The sequence below is a fragment of the Artemia franciscana genome, chromosome 6 (assembly GCF_032884065.1).
Source record: "Artemia franciscana chromosome 6, ASM3288406v1, whole genome shotgun sequence".
NCBI classification, from domain to species: domain Eukaryota; kingdom Metazoa; phylum Arthropoda; class Branchiopoda; order Anostraca; family Artemiidae; genus Artemia; species Artemia franciscana.
In genome coordinates this window covers 8,543,218-8,558,690 of record NC_088868.1, presented here as the reverse complement: position 1 = coordinate 8,558,690, position 15,473 = coordinate 8,543,218, and the positions used below count along the sequence as shown (strand labels likewise).

The following is a 15,473-nucleotide window of genomic DNA, read 5'->3' as shown; positions in this document are numbered from 1 at the left end:
CACGGTTTATTTGCGAAACTCTAATTGTAGAAGAGGGACATACCTTTTATGTGTGAAGAACTTGAACTCAGACGCTGAGGATGCAGTTCCAATTTTACAGGGATACAAGGTTCATTTTCTTCCTGTTCATGGTTAGTTGACAAATACGGATTTATACATCCAACAGGCTCTTCTTCATCATTTGAGTATGTACCTTCTATTTCTGAAATAAAAGTAAAATAAGTTTCGAAATCAATTTGAAAGATAAACTTTTTTGCTGTAAACCTATACCAAAAGGAATAAAAACAACTTCATTTCAACTAAAAGCAGAAAAAAATTAAAACTTAACCCAAAAAGACAAATATTCCCTGTATGAGTGGGGCTGCCCACTTTTTAGGCTAAAGTTTACAAGTGCTACACTGAAAGCATTAACAAGGGTTAGGTAATTACATGTGTTTAAAAAGACTTAATATTGGAGAGCGGAGGTTTAAGAAGCAGCTCTCCTATCGTGAAAAATAATTTTTTCAAAGGAAAATGACTCCAATAGACAGTATTGCAGCTTTGCTATATTTGCGGCATAATTTTCTTCCTTTCTTCCTTTGCTAATTTTTGCTGTAATTTTCTTCCTCGAGGTTAAAATGACCAAAAATGAAACAAAACAGGGATGCTGCAAGTTCAGCTGGACTTTAAGCACAGAAGAATCAATTTCAAAATGGATCTAATCATTTTGCATTACAATTTCGAAGCAATAATGCCTAAGCATGGCCTCGGGCGGAGATACTGCTAAAACTACTGATAACAGCTCTTTGCAACACCGGATTGCCTGGGGCCAACAGAGCTACTCATACTCCACCTTCATCTCAATCTATTCAAAACTTCCCTTATTGCACCCTCCTTAAAAATTCAAATTCTGTTAAATCCTTCCTTATGATTAAATAAAAAAAACTAATTTTTTTAGCTGAAAGTAAGGAGCGACATTAAAACTTAAAACGAACAGAAATTAATCCGTATATGAAATGGAGTTGTCCCCTCCGCAATCCCTCGCTCTTTACGCTAAAGCTTTTAATTGTTTTAAAAAGTAGAATTGTGGCAAAGAGTCAAACTTTAGCGTAAAGAGCGAGGGATTGCTGAGGGGACAACTCATTTCATATACGGATTAATTTCTGTTCGTTTTAAGTTTTAATGTCGCTCCTTACTTTTAGCTAAAAAAATTAGTTTTTTTTATTTAATTTCTGAACGTTTTTGAATTAATGCATGTTTGGTTTTGGCTCTCCGTACATAAATTATTAAAATGAAATTTGTATATTAATTCTTTTTTTGGCTAAATGGCTTTCTCTTAGTTTTGATCTGACGATATTGAGAAATAAGGGGTGGAGAAGGAGGCCTAGTTGCCCTCCAATTTTTCGGTTACTTAAAAAGGCAACTAGAACTTTTAATTTTTAATGAATGTTTTTATTAGTAAAAAATATACGTAACTTAAGAAGTAACTTACGTAACAAACTTTCATAACCTTATATTTTTATTATGTATACGAGGGGGTTTGTACCCTCGTTAATACCTCGCTCTTTACACTAAATCCTAAGTTTTGTCCCAATTCTTTTAAGAATGACCCCTGAATCAGAAATGTCGTAGAATAAATAGTTGAAATTACTAAAAATACTTTAGCATAAAGAGCAAGGTATTTATCTCTTCCTAAATACCTCGCTCTTTATGCTAAAGTATTTTTAGAACCCCTCATATGCGTAATAATCTCTGTTCGTTTTAAGTTTCAATGCTACTTCTCCCTTTCATTTGAAAAAAACGTTTTCATGTTTATTTTTCATTGTTTTCTTATAGTAATGCTAGAGAATCCTGTGCCCTTGTCATTGAATTACTATATGTAAACACTGGTCAAAGTTTGTAATTTGCAGCCCCTCCCCCAGGGATTGTGGGGGAGTAAGTCATCCCCAAAGACATAGTTATTATGGTTTTCGACTATGCTGAACAAAATGGCTATCTCAAAATTTTAATCCGTTGACTTTGGGAAAAAAATGAGCGTGGGAGGGGGCCTAGATGGCCTTCAATTTTTTTGGTCACTTAAAAAGGGCACTAGAACTTTTCATTTCCGTTAGAATGAGCCCTCTTGCGACATTCTAGGACCACTTGGTCAATACGATGACCCCTGGGGAAACGAAAAAAAAAACAAACAAATAAACACGCACCCGTGATTTGTCTTCTGGCAAAAAATACAAAATTCCACATTTTTGTAGATAGGAGCTTGAAACTTCTACAGTAGGATTCTCTGATACGCTGAATCTGATGGTGTCATTTTCGTTAAGATCCTACGACTTTTAGGGGGTGTTTCCCCCTATTTTCCTAAATAAGGCAAATTTTCTCAGGCTCGTAACTTTTGATGGGTAATACTATACTTGATGAAACTTATATATTTAAAATCAGCATTAAAATGCGATTCTTTTTATGTAGCTATTGATATCAAAATTCAATTTTTTAGAGTTTTGGTTACTATTGAGCCGGGTCGCTCCTTACTACAGTTCGTTACCACGAACTGTTTGATCTCATCAAACCCCTCGATGGTTGGGTGAAAAGGACCATCGTTGGATATCTGCCGTCTTTTATCCGCAGAAAACACACTTCAACCTTCCTCTTCTTATAGCACCCAAAAGTAAAATTGCGCCGCTTTTTTGTACAACTTACAGTTTGAAATACAGTCAATCAGACGGGAAATCAAGTAATTTGTAGACAATTCTACTAGAAAACTTCGAACATGTCTTCTCCAGTCTTTAAGAGTACCCATGTTTCAGAGCCATACTTAAACACTGTCATCACTATTTCTTGTAATATTCGAATCTTGGTTTATAGACTTATTTTCTTGTTTGGGAAATTTTTTTCAAATATGAAAAAAAAAAACACACTGAGCTTGGGTGTTTTCTCTATTTTTAGAAAAACAATCTTGGCTTTTCTACTTTATTATCTTCACTATATCCATCATCTTAACTGATCTTACCACCTAAGATCTCTACTTAATGGATTAACCACCTATTATCCACTTAATCGATCTTTTCCTTATCCAATATCACCAATTTAGCTTCGCTTATTACCAGTCTAAGCAGCCAACTCTTCTTCACATTAATTTTCAAACCAATTCTTGCACCCTGGACTCAGAAAACCCCAGTAAAACATTCATTATGCTGGTATTTTCATTTAGGACGCTCAAATCGTCTGCACAATCTTAATCACGGAGGGTTTTACTTTCCCATTTGACTCCACTCCCTCCCATAGCCTTTCGTATTCTCCTTAAGGCGAGGTCAATCAAAATGAACAAAATGAACAGGAGTAAAACTCCATCCTCCGTAACTACTGGTTCAATAGGAAACCAGCTTCTAATCTCATTTGCTATCTTCTCCGCGGTTAGGTTATTCTCTTACATAGCGCGAATAGCTTAAAAATGTATGTATGTCGGATACCGTATATGGGTAGGACATTCGTTAAAAGTCTTCTGTCGGCTGGATACAAAGTTTACTCATAATCTATATAAAGTGAGGAGGACCAAAGGATTCTGATGACTCAGGTAGTTTTTATTTCTAATCTAAGAATGAGCAATTGATGGACGTACTCTCTCTCCCTTTCCTAAAACGACACTGTTCTTCTCTTAAAACTTTATCTATTGCATGTCCAAGTCTAAAAAGTACCATGTATTTAATTGTTTCTAAGTATTTGTTTCCAAGTATTTCTTCCTTATTGTCTTAGAGAAACCAGGCTAATGTCTCTTAGAGTAACCAAACTCACTCTTATCACCATTCTTACAGAGGGGTTTAATTCAAGCTTTTTGTAGAATATCCAAAAGCTTCCCCTTTTATTTATAATAATTATAATAGTATCTCCAAAAAAGAAACTTTTCTAAGAAAAGTGAAGAACCATATTAGGCACAAGACCAGCAAAAACAAAGTCCTGTGAAGCCAAAAACAAACAGAAGTTAAAACAAACAATCACAGAAAACATAGAGATAGCAGGAACTACAAAATATGGATAAATAAATCTTAAAATGAGTAAAAACTAAATTGAACATTAAAGTCAAACTTAAAATGAACAAATATTACTACAAACAGAAGTTTCGCTACTGCCCTTTCTCCCCTTTAGTAATCATAAAAGGCTAAAGCATCTTGCGTCAATTGTGTTTTATTAAAAACTATAGATATTTTGAACACTATCATTTGGTGTTTCAAACACCGACAAAAAATAAATACAAAATCACTAAGAATCAACGCAACTAGAAAACTAATGAAAATAAACTTAAAATTATGTATATATATATATATATATATATATATATATATATATATATATATATATATATATTCTTGCTCACAAGAATATAGTTTCCACTCATTCTTGGAAACTGAGCAACTCAAATTTTTATAACACTGCAATCCCTATTTTTATCTTTGATATTTTAAATACAAACGAAATTTTTTGTAATATATAATTTGTAAAAAAAAAACCATGCATTCTGAAGACCAGAAAATAATTTGTACTTTAGTAAAAATAATCCTTATTTTGAGCTGAATGTTTCCATTCCCTCAGAGTCTTGAAGAAAAATTAATCCGGTCGATGTACCAGGGGGGAACTTTGTGTCCTCTGGTGGCGCAGTGGGTTTGACCTTAGCTTGGTAATACGGGACCCAGAGATCGAATCACGCTGCGGGAATGCACTGCAGGGCCGACGCAGGGACCTTAGTAGTCAAGAAGCGTCGTTCATCTGATACAATACAATACAAAAATTAATCATAAAAAAAGAAATACGGTCAGAACCAAGATTATTGAATAAAACAAAAAAAATAATACGGATTGGCAGTTCAATAAAAATATGCTGACATTTGCTCCTTAAAGTTCCAATAATTTTGAATTTATTAAGTTAAAAAGTGTAAACAATTAAAATGTATGTTGAAAGGTAAAATTAAACTAATTATTTTGGTGGATCTTTTTTTTTTACCAAATTCCCTTTTTAGGATCTCGGTAATTATTGAGCCAAGTGCTCCTTAACTTCGTTACTACGAAATATTTAATTTTTTAATGATTACCAACTTTAAATATTGAGGCAGCTTACGCTTTCATCCTTTATATTTGTATATATTAGAAATACCACGGCTTTTATGGTTGATACCTACGATGTATGACGTTACTCGTCATCTTGTAAATGAATATTCAGTTACTAGGTAAAATTTACAATTTAATAAAATGTCATCTTTTTTCTAATAACAGGCACTAGATATGTCAGCTTCCTTTTAATTCAGCCCTTAAACAGCGCTTTACGTAGTTCCAGTGCCTCCGCTAGAGTTGAAGAAAAGAAGAAAAGAAAAAAAGATGACACATCAGAGCTAACCATGCAAAAAGAGTGACTTTCTTTGTTCTTCAAGGATGGAGGGGGGACTGGAACTTCCCTATAAGGAGTTTTCAATAATGGTGTGGTTTTCATTTAGGGTCGAAACAATTATCCAGGGATTTCCAGCTATATGTACATATCCCGATGGATTTGTTTTCCAACATAATTTCACCCTTCTGATTCATCCAAATTATAGTTATTATTCCTGAATCAGATTAAAATGGTAATTACATTTTTCTTAATTTTTTTTCTAAGCGTTTTTAAATTTTTGATTAATACAGACCGAGATTTGTTCTTTACTATATTGCCCCAACTAGGGTAATCATATTGACAGGTTGGTAATTACACGATACCCCAGGTACACAATTAACCAAATTTTTTTAGATGAAGGTTTGAAACAAATTACTATTGCAAGCAGTTAATGAAAAAAACTTTCAACACTTAAAAATTCTGCAATATCAGCCAGGAGTGCGTCAATCAGATTTTGTAATATTGTCATCTAATTTCTTGGACACAAATTGAAGGACTGATTTATTTCTTTTATTTTTTATATATTTTATTTTATATTTCCATAAATTTCATTAAAAAATCGTTCAGTGTCAAAAAAGTAAACAAGGGTAAATTATTCTAAATACATAAATCACCCAGCCAAAAAAAAAAAATCTAAATTTTTTTTTTCTTAATCCTAAAAAGCCTTAATTTCTCAGCAGAGAATGTGTCCAGGAAAAGAAAGAACTGAAAGGTAATCACACTAAACAATTTAGACTACTTTTTTTCAAGTTTAAAGCTTCGTCATACCGCAAACATATTAAGTCCCACAAGCTATGGAAGACAAATCATAATTACACCTAATAGGAGGGGGAATAAATTACTTCCATCCGCATAAAAACCACAGAAATTGTCCATACATTTTCTTCAGAAGTAGCTAAACATAGGCTCAATTTATTAACCCTTTGCTCCCAAATGCTATGCAGAGTAGTGTCAAGCATATGTACAAGACAAGTCACTGCGCTCTTGCCTGCAGATCAGGCAAGCTCAAATCATTCACAACAATTTTTAGTGGCATAGAACATGTGCTGATGAAGACATGTCCTGATAACTTAAATCATTCAAATCAATTTTTTGTGGAATAGAACATGTGCTGATAACTTAAATCATTCAAATCGATTTTTAGTGGCATAGAACATGTGCTGATGAAGAATAGTAAAAGTTAAAAAAATATAGAAACATAGCCCAGCAGAGGTACAATGAAGTCTCCCTTAGGAGGGTCTGAGTCGGAAGATTTCACACACAAGAGGAGAGGCTGTACATAGTTACATCACCTTTTTAGAGGACTGTTCGTTAATTTTATTAAAGACCATGGGGATGGCAGCACTTCTAATTCATTCATGCTATCACCTCATGTATATAGTTAGAAAACAAATAAGAATAATATTACTTGCCTTGTTTTATAAAAGGATGATCAGAAAGGTCAACAGTGTCCACAATTTCTGTCATTAAGATGATTTCAAAGTCAGCTGTTTCAAAAACAAGTGCTGCTACCCGTAATTTTGGTTCCAAGGCCTATAAAATTAGGTAAATTTGAGTAATTTCTTAGAAAAAACAAAACACAGATGTCTGGAAATCAGATTGATAATTACAACTACACATTACTATATATATATATATATATATATATATATATATATATATATATATATATATATATATATATATATATATATATATATATATATATATATATATATATATATATATATACATAGAATACAGTATTACCTGATATCTGAAGATTTAGAACATCATTAAGGCCCATGGTGGCTGGTGAAAGAGGATGCTTGAAAGGTAATTCTGGTCTTATGCTTATGAATTCTGGTTTCACTTAATAAGACCAACGATTTAAGTTAAAACAACCATTTATTTTTTAACAAAAAACCAGGAGATAGGAATAATCCTGTTATATTAATTTATATTGTGAAGTAAAATTGGTAAGTAAACTATAAAACATAGTACAAGATTATTATTTTTATATAATACTAGCTGTTGGGGTGGCGCTTCGCGCCACCCCAACACCTAGTTGGAGGGGCGCTTCGCGCCCCCCCAAGCCCCCCCGCGCGCGTAAGTCGTTACGCGCCATATTAGTTACGCGCCATTGTAGTTGTGTCCCTGTGTCCCACCTGTGAATATAGATAGATTTATATATGTGTTTCAAACTACGTAAAAATTGCGAATATACAACATTTTTGGCTTTCCCACTACTGGGAGCTTTCCGTTTCCAATTGCCAGCAATTGATCTGAAAATGTTTGACCAGAGTCATCGTTTTGCAATCGGACACGCATATTTGTAGTTAATTTTAATAATTTTACGTGTGCCCATAAATTAGAATTTTTCAGGCAAGCATTCATTTCGTCTGCAGGAGTTAAACTACGTAAAAATTGCAAATATACAACATTCTTGGCTTTCCCATTGTCTGTGCATATACAAAGCCGTATGTACTAATAATGACGTCATATGCAAACGCTCTTTTTACAAACAAACAAACATGCATACACACAACTTGTTTTTATATAGATAGATAGATAGATAGATACAATACAAATTAACTGCGTAAAACTTGCGAATATACAACATTCTTCGCTGTCCAATTGTCGCTGCATATAAATAGATTGTCAGGTTTACCGACCCTCGAACATGCAACGTACAATTGTCCATGGGAAAAACAATCAGTATTAAGATCTATACCACATTTTTCTAATGATTGACCTTGAGCTTTGTTAATGGTGATTGCAAATGCTAATCGAATTGGGAATTGCAATCTTTTAAATTGAAAAGGCAGATCCGTTGGAATCATGGGAATGCGAGGAATAAGAACAGCCTCACCCTCAAAAGGCCCTGTCAAGATTGTGGCCTCTATTAGGTTTTCCATTGTTTTTTTTACGACAAGTCGCGTGCCATTGCAAAGCTTTGGTGGGTTGATATTTCTTAAAAGTATTATTGGTACGCCTATTTTTAGTTGTAGCACGTGTGGTGGAAACCCTGAAAGATCTATGGAATTTAAAAATTCAGATAGATAATTAACCGCTTCATTTGGTTCCAAAACTGTGTCGACTGACTTGTAAAGGACTGCCTGGTCTCGAATCTTGGTCAAAACAATATTGTTGATTTCGTGGACGTATATATTTTTGGGTGCGAGAATCGCTCTTTCACTTAGCCATTTATTATTTTTATAATTTTTTAGAATATTCGGAAATACTGTTTCAATCAATTCATTTTTGGACGTCACTAAATTACAGAAATCAGCAGGTAGTTGTATACGTCCTGAAATTGATTCTATCGTATCAAAAATGTCTTTTTGTTCCGACGTTAACTTGGAAATGTTATTTTGTACATACGACAGTAGATCACTCGTACTGTAACTTTGTTCACGATCCAATTCTACACATGTCGAAACAGCAGCGATACGGTTAGGTGAAGGCATTCCCAAATCCTGAAGAGGTTTGTTTGCCATACGTACGCACAAATCTTCTATAATAACTAAAGTGTAGTTATAAATTTCTGATGTAAAATCAAAAGTCATATCTGACGTCTCTAACTGTTTTCGATGGAGTATATCTTCGGACATTTTTGACTTATATTTTTCTCATAACTCTGTAGGAGCTGATGGAGAGCAAGTTGTTAAAATGATGCCAAACAATGCACGAATTTGACTTGGGGTTAACGTTTCGCACGCGTCATTGATGCAGTTATCCCAGTATTGGTCATTCTCCAATAAATTCAGAGCTTGGCATGCACTACGGTAAGTGTCATGTATAGTACCGTTTACAGTTCTCAAATACTCAAAGGATGTCGGACCGGGTACATTCACCAAAAGCAGGCGTAGAAAGAAGCATTCATGTTGATTGGGGTGAACGGTGTAGAGTCTTCCTATCGTGGTATCTTTGAAGATGGTAGGTTGGCCGTCGACTGACTTACCCTGTTTTCGACGTTCAAATACTTTGTTTTTAGTATTCCACGTGTAATACGAAGGCACTTCAGTATACAGCAGTTTTTTTGCAAAAGTATCATTTTTGCAAAGCGAAAAAAAAAGCTGTTAATTTTGTATCCGGTGGATTCAGGGCTCTTTGTTGCACGTTGGTTTCCGAGAAATAAACACGTTGACCATTCTGTAAATGTACCGCTAAGTGAACAACAGCTGGACTACGCTCATGTATTGGAAATGAAAGAATTCGCCAAACAGCTTCATTACTGCTTATGTATCTTCCAGCCTGATATTGTACGATTTCGTCGAAATCTTTGATTTCGGGCTGCAAGCCAAAAACTGCCATGTCACTGCCTTTGTTGACGTATTTACATATGTATTTGATTGCCTTTACGGAGTTACAGTATTCAACGTTTATGTGTGCATTAAATATTTTTGATAATAATGGGGAATATGGAACAACCCACTGGTTATCTACTTCGATGGTGGTACCGTTGCCATTGTAGGTTCTTCAGTCATTTTACAATTAGAAATTTCTCTTTCAACGGTCTTCTTACAATTAAAAATTTGTCTTTGAACGATATTCTTAAATACCTGTGTCCTGGTCGTCATTTATATTCCCTGTGTCCCGGTCGTCATTTGTGTCCCGGTATCCCAGTCTGTAATTTCTCTTTGAGTGTCCCGGTCGTTATTTATATTCCCTCTGTCCCGGTCGTCATTTGTGCCCCGGTCTGTAATTTCTCTTTGAGTGTTTTTTCTTTTTAGTATTTTTTAGTTTTTTACATTTTTTCTTTTTTCAGTTTTCTTTTTCTTCTTTATTTTTCAGCTTCACTATGAAATACATATCGCCGAACCTTTGTTTTTTTAACTAAAATCTGGTAGGCATTGATGACCTTATCCAAGTCAAAATCCCAAACCCAATCATCATCGCTATCGTTTTCAGTTTTGATATGTTTTGACTCTCGCTGTCCAGGTGGATCTTCATCTAACTGCGCGGTTTTGCGTTCTTTAGCCTCAAGCCTGTTTCCTTGCTGTTCTTTTGATTCCTCGGCACGCTTTCTTTTCTGACTTTCTCTATCAGCAGCAAGTTTTTTGGCATAGACTCTTTGAGCATCTTCATCGGCTTTTGCCATTGTAAGTTCATCAGTCATTTTAAACTTAGACATTAATAGATTTCTACGTGAGCAAATATGTCTTAAATATCTTTAATGACGTCACCGTCATAGCAAAAATGACGACAACTAATTTCATGACGTCAGTCGACACAGAAACATGACGTCACCTGACAGACAGACACACAGACAGACAACTTATTTTTATATATATAGATAGTATATATATATTACTATATATAGCATTGTTATATAGCAAACATTCCTTGAAATGTGTCACTCGGATGCAAGAGGCTTGTATACAAGCACTAATTTTTTTATTATTTTTTTTAGCAGGTAAAGGGATGGGCTAGAGGAGAGTTGTCAAAAAACTAAAGAACAACATTCTTTTTTTAGTTTTGTTTCAGGAATGAAAAGTGGTTAATTTTTAATAATACAATATTTTTGTTTTAAAATGATTTACTGATACAACTACAAAAAAGAGGCATAGTAAAAATCCAGAATGATTAGGTAAAAATTCTTTCAAACCTAGGAAATTATAGTTCATTTGCTCTGGCCCAACTTTACTGAACGTTCTATGATCAATATATCTTTATAGGACAACATCAGGCATTCCCAATTCTTAAGAATAGAATCCTAAATTCTTTTTTGATGTTCCACCCTGGGCAAAAACGATTTTCTTCTGAATAACCTGGGCTAATAAGATTTCAACGTCATCAGCTATATTTGGCCGGTTTCGGGTAAGTGCTTAAATGCATGCTTAAGTACATTTCCAAGTACTTAGGTACATACTTAGACTTTTTTAAAGAGTACTTTAGATACATAGGCTACCTACATACTTTTTTCGAGCACTTATCAGACTTAGTACCAATCGGTATTTAAACACCAAGCATATTTTCGTAATGAAATTCTTTGCAGTCGTCTAGAAATTACAAAATATTTCAAAAAGTTGAGCTTATTATAAATGAAAAACAGAGCTTTAATGTAGATATGTAGAAATGTGAAACGGATATTTTTTACTCGGTAAATCTGAATGTAAATCAATGCTGATGTTTCCTTAATAAGTACTTCGCCTGCCGAATGAGTGAATATATTTTTATTAGTGAATATATTACTTATAAGTGCTTAAGTATCATGTATATTTTTGTCTGGAACTTCTTTGCAGTTGTCTAAAAATTAGAACATATGTCAAAATGTTGAGCTAATTATAAATGAAGAATAGAGCCTTTATGTGATTAAATAAAAAAAACTAGTTATTTTCACTGAAAGTAAGGAGTGACATTAAAACTTAAAACGAACAGAAATTGCCCCGTGTATGAAAGGGGCTGCTCCCTTCTCAACGCCCACTCTATACGCTAAAGTTTGACTCTTTCTCTCAATTCTACTTTATTAAACAGTAAACAACTTTAGCGCAAAGAGCAGGGCGTTGAGAAGGGAGCAGCCCCTTTCATAAACGGAGTAACTTCTGTTTGTTTTAAGTTTTAATGTCGCTCCTTACTTTCAGTTAAAAAACTAGTTTTTTTTTATTTAATTTCTGAACGTTTTTGAATTAATGCATGTTTGGTTTTGGCTCCCTGCAAATAAATTATTAAAATGAAATTTGCATATTAATTCTTTTTTTGCTACATGACGTTCTCTTAGTTTTGATCAGACGATTTTGAGAAATAAGGGGTGGGGAAGGAGGCTTAGTTGCCCTCCAAATTTTTTGTTACTTAAAAAGGCAACTTGAACTTTTAATTTTTAACAAACGTTTTTATTAGTAAAAAATATACGTAACTTAAGAATTAACTTACGTAACAAACTTCTATATTCTTATATTTTTATTATGTATATGAGGGGGTTTGTCCCCTCGTTAATACCTCGCTCTTTACACTAAAGCTTATGTTTTGCCCCAATTCTCTAAGAATGACCCCTGAATCAGAAGGGCTGTAGAATAAATAGTTGAAATTACTAAAGATACTTTAGCATAAAGAGCGAGGTATTTAGGAGGAAAAGAACCCCTCATTTGCGTAAAAATCTCTTTTCGTTTTAAGTTTTAATGTTACTCCTTACTTTCAACTGAAAAAAACTTTTTCATTTTAATTTTCTTTGTTTTTTTTATAGTAATGCTAGAAAATCCTGCGCCCTTTTCATTGAATTTCTCTTCCCCATATTCTTCCAAGGAAAGATACTCCCACATAGCCCCCTCCCCTCAACCCTCCCCCCAAACCAAAAAAAACTGAAAACGTCTGTACACTTCCCAATAACCGTTAATGTGTGTAAGCAATGGTCAAAGTTTGCAACTTGCAGCCCCTCCCCTGGGGACTGTGGGGGAGTAAGTCATCCCCAAAGACATAGTTATTATGATTTTTGACTATGCTGAACATAATGGCTATCTCAAAATTTTGGTCTGTTGACTTTGGGTAAAAAATGAGCATGGGATGGGGCCTAGGTGCCCTCCAATTTTTTCGGTCACTTAAAAAGGGCATTAGAACATTTCGTTTCCACTAAAATGAGCCTTCTTGCGACATTCTAGGACCACTTAGTTGATATGATAACCCCTGGAAAAAAAAGAAAACAAATAAAAATGCACCCATGATCTGTCTTCTGGCAAAAAATACGAAATTCCAAATTTTTGTAGATAGGAGCTTGAAATTTTTGCAATAGGGTTCTCTGATATGCTGAATGCGATGGTGTGATTTCTATCACATCTATATATATCGTTAAGATTCTATCACTATTAGGGGGTGTTTCCCCCTATTTTCCAAAATAAGGCAAATTTTCTCAGGCTTGTAACTTTTGATGACAAAGACTAAATTTGATGAAACTTACATATTGTCATTATATAAATACAATGACAATATATAACAATATATAAATAATGACAATTATATATTAGTCACTGGCCAGCTGAATGAATCGAAATTAGAATTTGATTGCCAAGGAGCAGAACATCCAGTCATATAACCTCATACAACTTTTAAAAATTAAATTAGAGTAACAACACAGGTAAAAACTTTAAAGAGGTTATTTTGCAAAACAGTAAAAAAGTCTAGTAACTATGCCTCCAAGAATACAATACTGCCCACCCCCACAGTTCCCAGATCAAGGATGGCAAGTTATGCAACTTACACTTTTTACTTTGAAGAATGTTTAAGGGCATTTGAAACTAAAGCAAAAATTACTAAGTGCATTCCGTTCATCAAAAAGGCGTATATGCAAAATTTCAGGAACAGCTGAGTGACTAAAATTTAAATTTTCTGGGTATCTTGAGGGGAGTATCAAAAAGTAGTCTGAGGGCAACTAGTCTTACCATTCCCTTTTTAGCTTCCATCCTGCAAAGGTGTCTGATCAAAATTTTTGAACAGGTATTCTGTTCAAAATAGCCAAAAAGTCAAATGACTAAGCATCCAGGGACGCCCCCCCCCCCCCAGCCCATGGGATAAGTGCTGTATGTTAAAAAATTGCCCATCGTTTCTATATAAGGTCGCTTATGGAAAAGGGGGATGTGTTTGATCCTGAATCTTCAAAACATTTATGGGTATTAAGGTAAAACTTTAAAAAATGTTGAGGGGGATGTCAAACAAAATCAAAACACACTATATGCAGGTAGGTTGCCAATAGGGCACAAACAAAATTTCCTATGAATTGCTAAGGGTATCAAGCTCAGAAAGGCATGGTGAGAGGGATGTTGAGAAATTTTACAAAGGACAATCAGCCCCACTCTTGCCGTTATAGATGCCTCCTTAACACTCCTTAACAATCCTTAACACTGATAGAAATCTTAAAAAAAAACACTTTATTCAAAATAGTTACGATGTCTAATCAATGTGTCTCCAGGGATAGCATACACCCACGCCCTTATTGACAAGAAATCAAAACTATATAATTTGCCCATTTTTAACTTGCAGGATTTATTTCAGCAAAAGGAAGAAATATTTGATCTGGGATGTGCCCAAAAAGTCTTAAGTTATTGAGGTAAAACTTGGGGAATACTGAGGGGCGTTTTGACCTACATCAAAAGACACTATCTGCATCAAAGTTATCAAAAAGGCATATATACAATATTTTAGGAACAGGTAAGGGTATTAACTTAAAACTTTCAAGGCTAGTACTACTACTATAACTGAGACTTCAAGTGCGATTCAGTGCAAACGTGACTGTGACCACTTCCGACTTCTACTACTATTACTGTAGCTGCAAGTGCGACTGGTCATGACAACAACTGTGTCTACTTCCGACCGCGACAACTCGCGACTGTGACTGCTGGCACTACGATTATTTGTGATTATTCTCAGGGATTATTGAAGGGGATACTGAACAGCATTTAAACCTTTAAAGAATGCTGAAGGAAGTTTTAAACAAGTCACAGAATACACTATGCACATCCATGTTATTGAAGATATATCTGCAATATCTTAGGAGTGACTAAGGATAGGAACTTATACAATTTCAGGACAACTAATACTACTTCTATTGCAACTGCAAATGCAACTACTTGTGACTTTGACTATGACTACTTGGAATTATTCTGAAGTTATCAAAGGACTTGCAAGTTAGCAAGCACATTCAGGTTATTGAAGATATATCTGCAATATCTTAGGAGTGACTAATGATAGGAACTTATACACTTTCAGGACAACTATTACTACTTCAACTACGACTGCAAATACAACTACTTGTGCATTTGACTATTTGTGACTATGACTACTTGAGACTGGGACTGTGTCCACAATTTGCATCCAGGTTACCAATGAATAGTGTTGATTTTTTTCAGTAAATATGGCAACATTTTCATTACTGATCTACAAATTATGTGGACATATCACTGGATTGCCTTCTTTGATGTTCATTGTGAACATATACTCACAGATTCAATTTTAAGCTTTTATGAACCTTTTCCTCTTATTTTTAGCCCTAGAAAACGGTTAAAATATTGGTTAAAAACTAATCATTTGATTACAATTCCATCTTACGGAATTCATCACGGGTATTGAAAAAAAAATGATTGTGGAATATCAGTTTAATATACACACTGATATTT

General features: G+C 34.4%; 1 protein-coding gene across 2 annotated transcripts in view; it reads right to left on the bottom strand.

The window, feature by feature from the left end:
- The window catches only part of LOC136028004 (zinc finger protein 664-like), a 39,334-nt gene that overhangs the window by 19,876 nt on the left and 3,985 nt on the right, over positions 1–15,473 (bottom strand). For both annotated transcript variants that reach the window (XM_065705544.1, XM_065705543.1), the window contains exons 2-3: positions 6,801–6,921; positions 44–202 (exon numbers count right to left, since the gene is read on the bottom strand). In XM_065705544.1, the coding sequence (XP_065561616.1) occupies positions 44–202; positions 6,801–6,855 (214 nt within the window). In that variant the 5' untranslated portion in view covers positions 6,856–6,921. The remainder of the gene's footprint in view (positions 1–43; positions 203–6,800; positions 6,922–15,473) is intronic.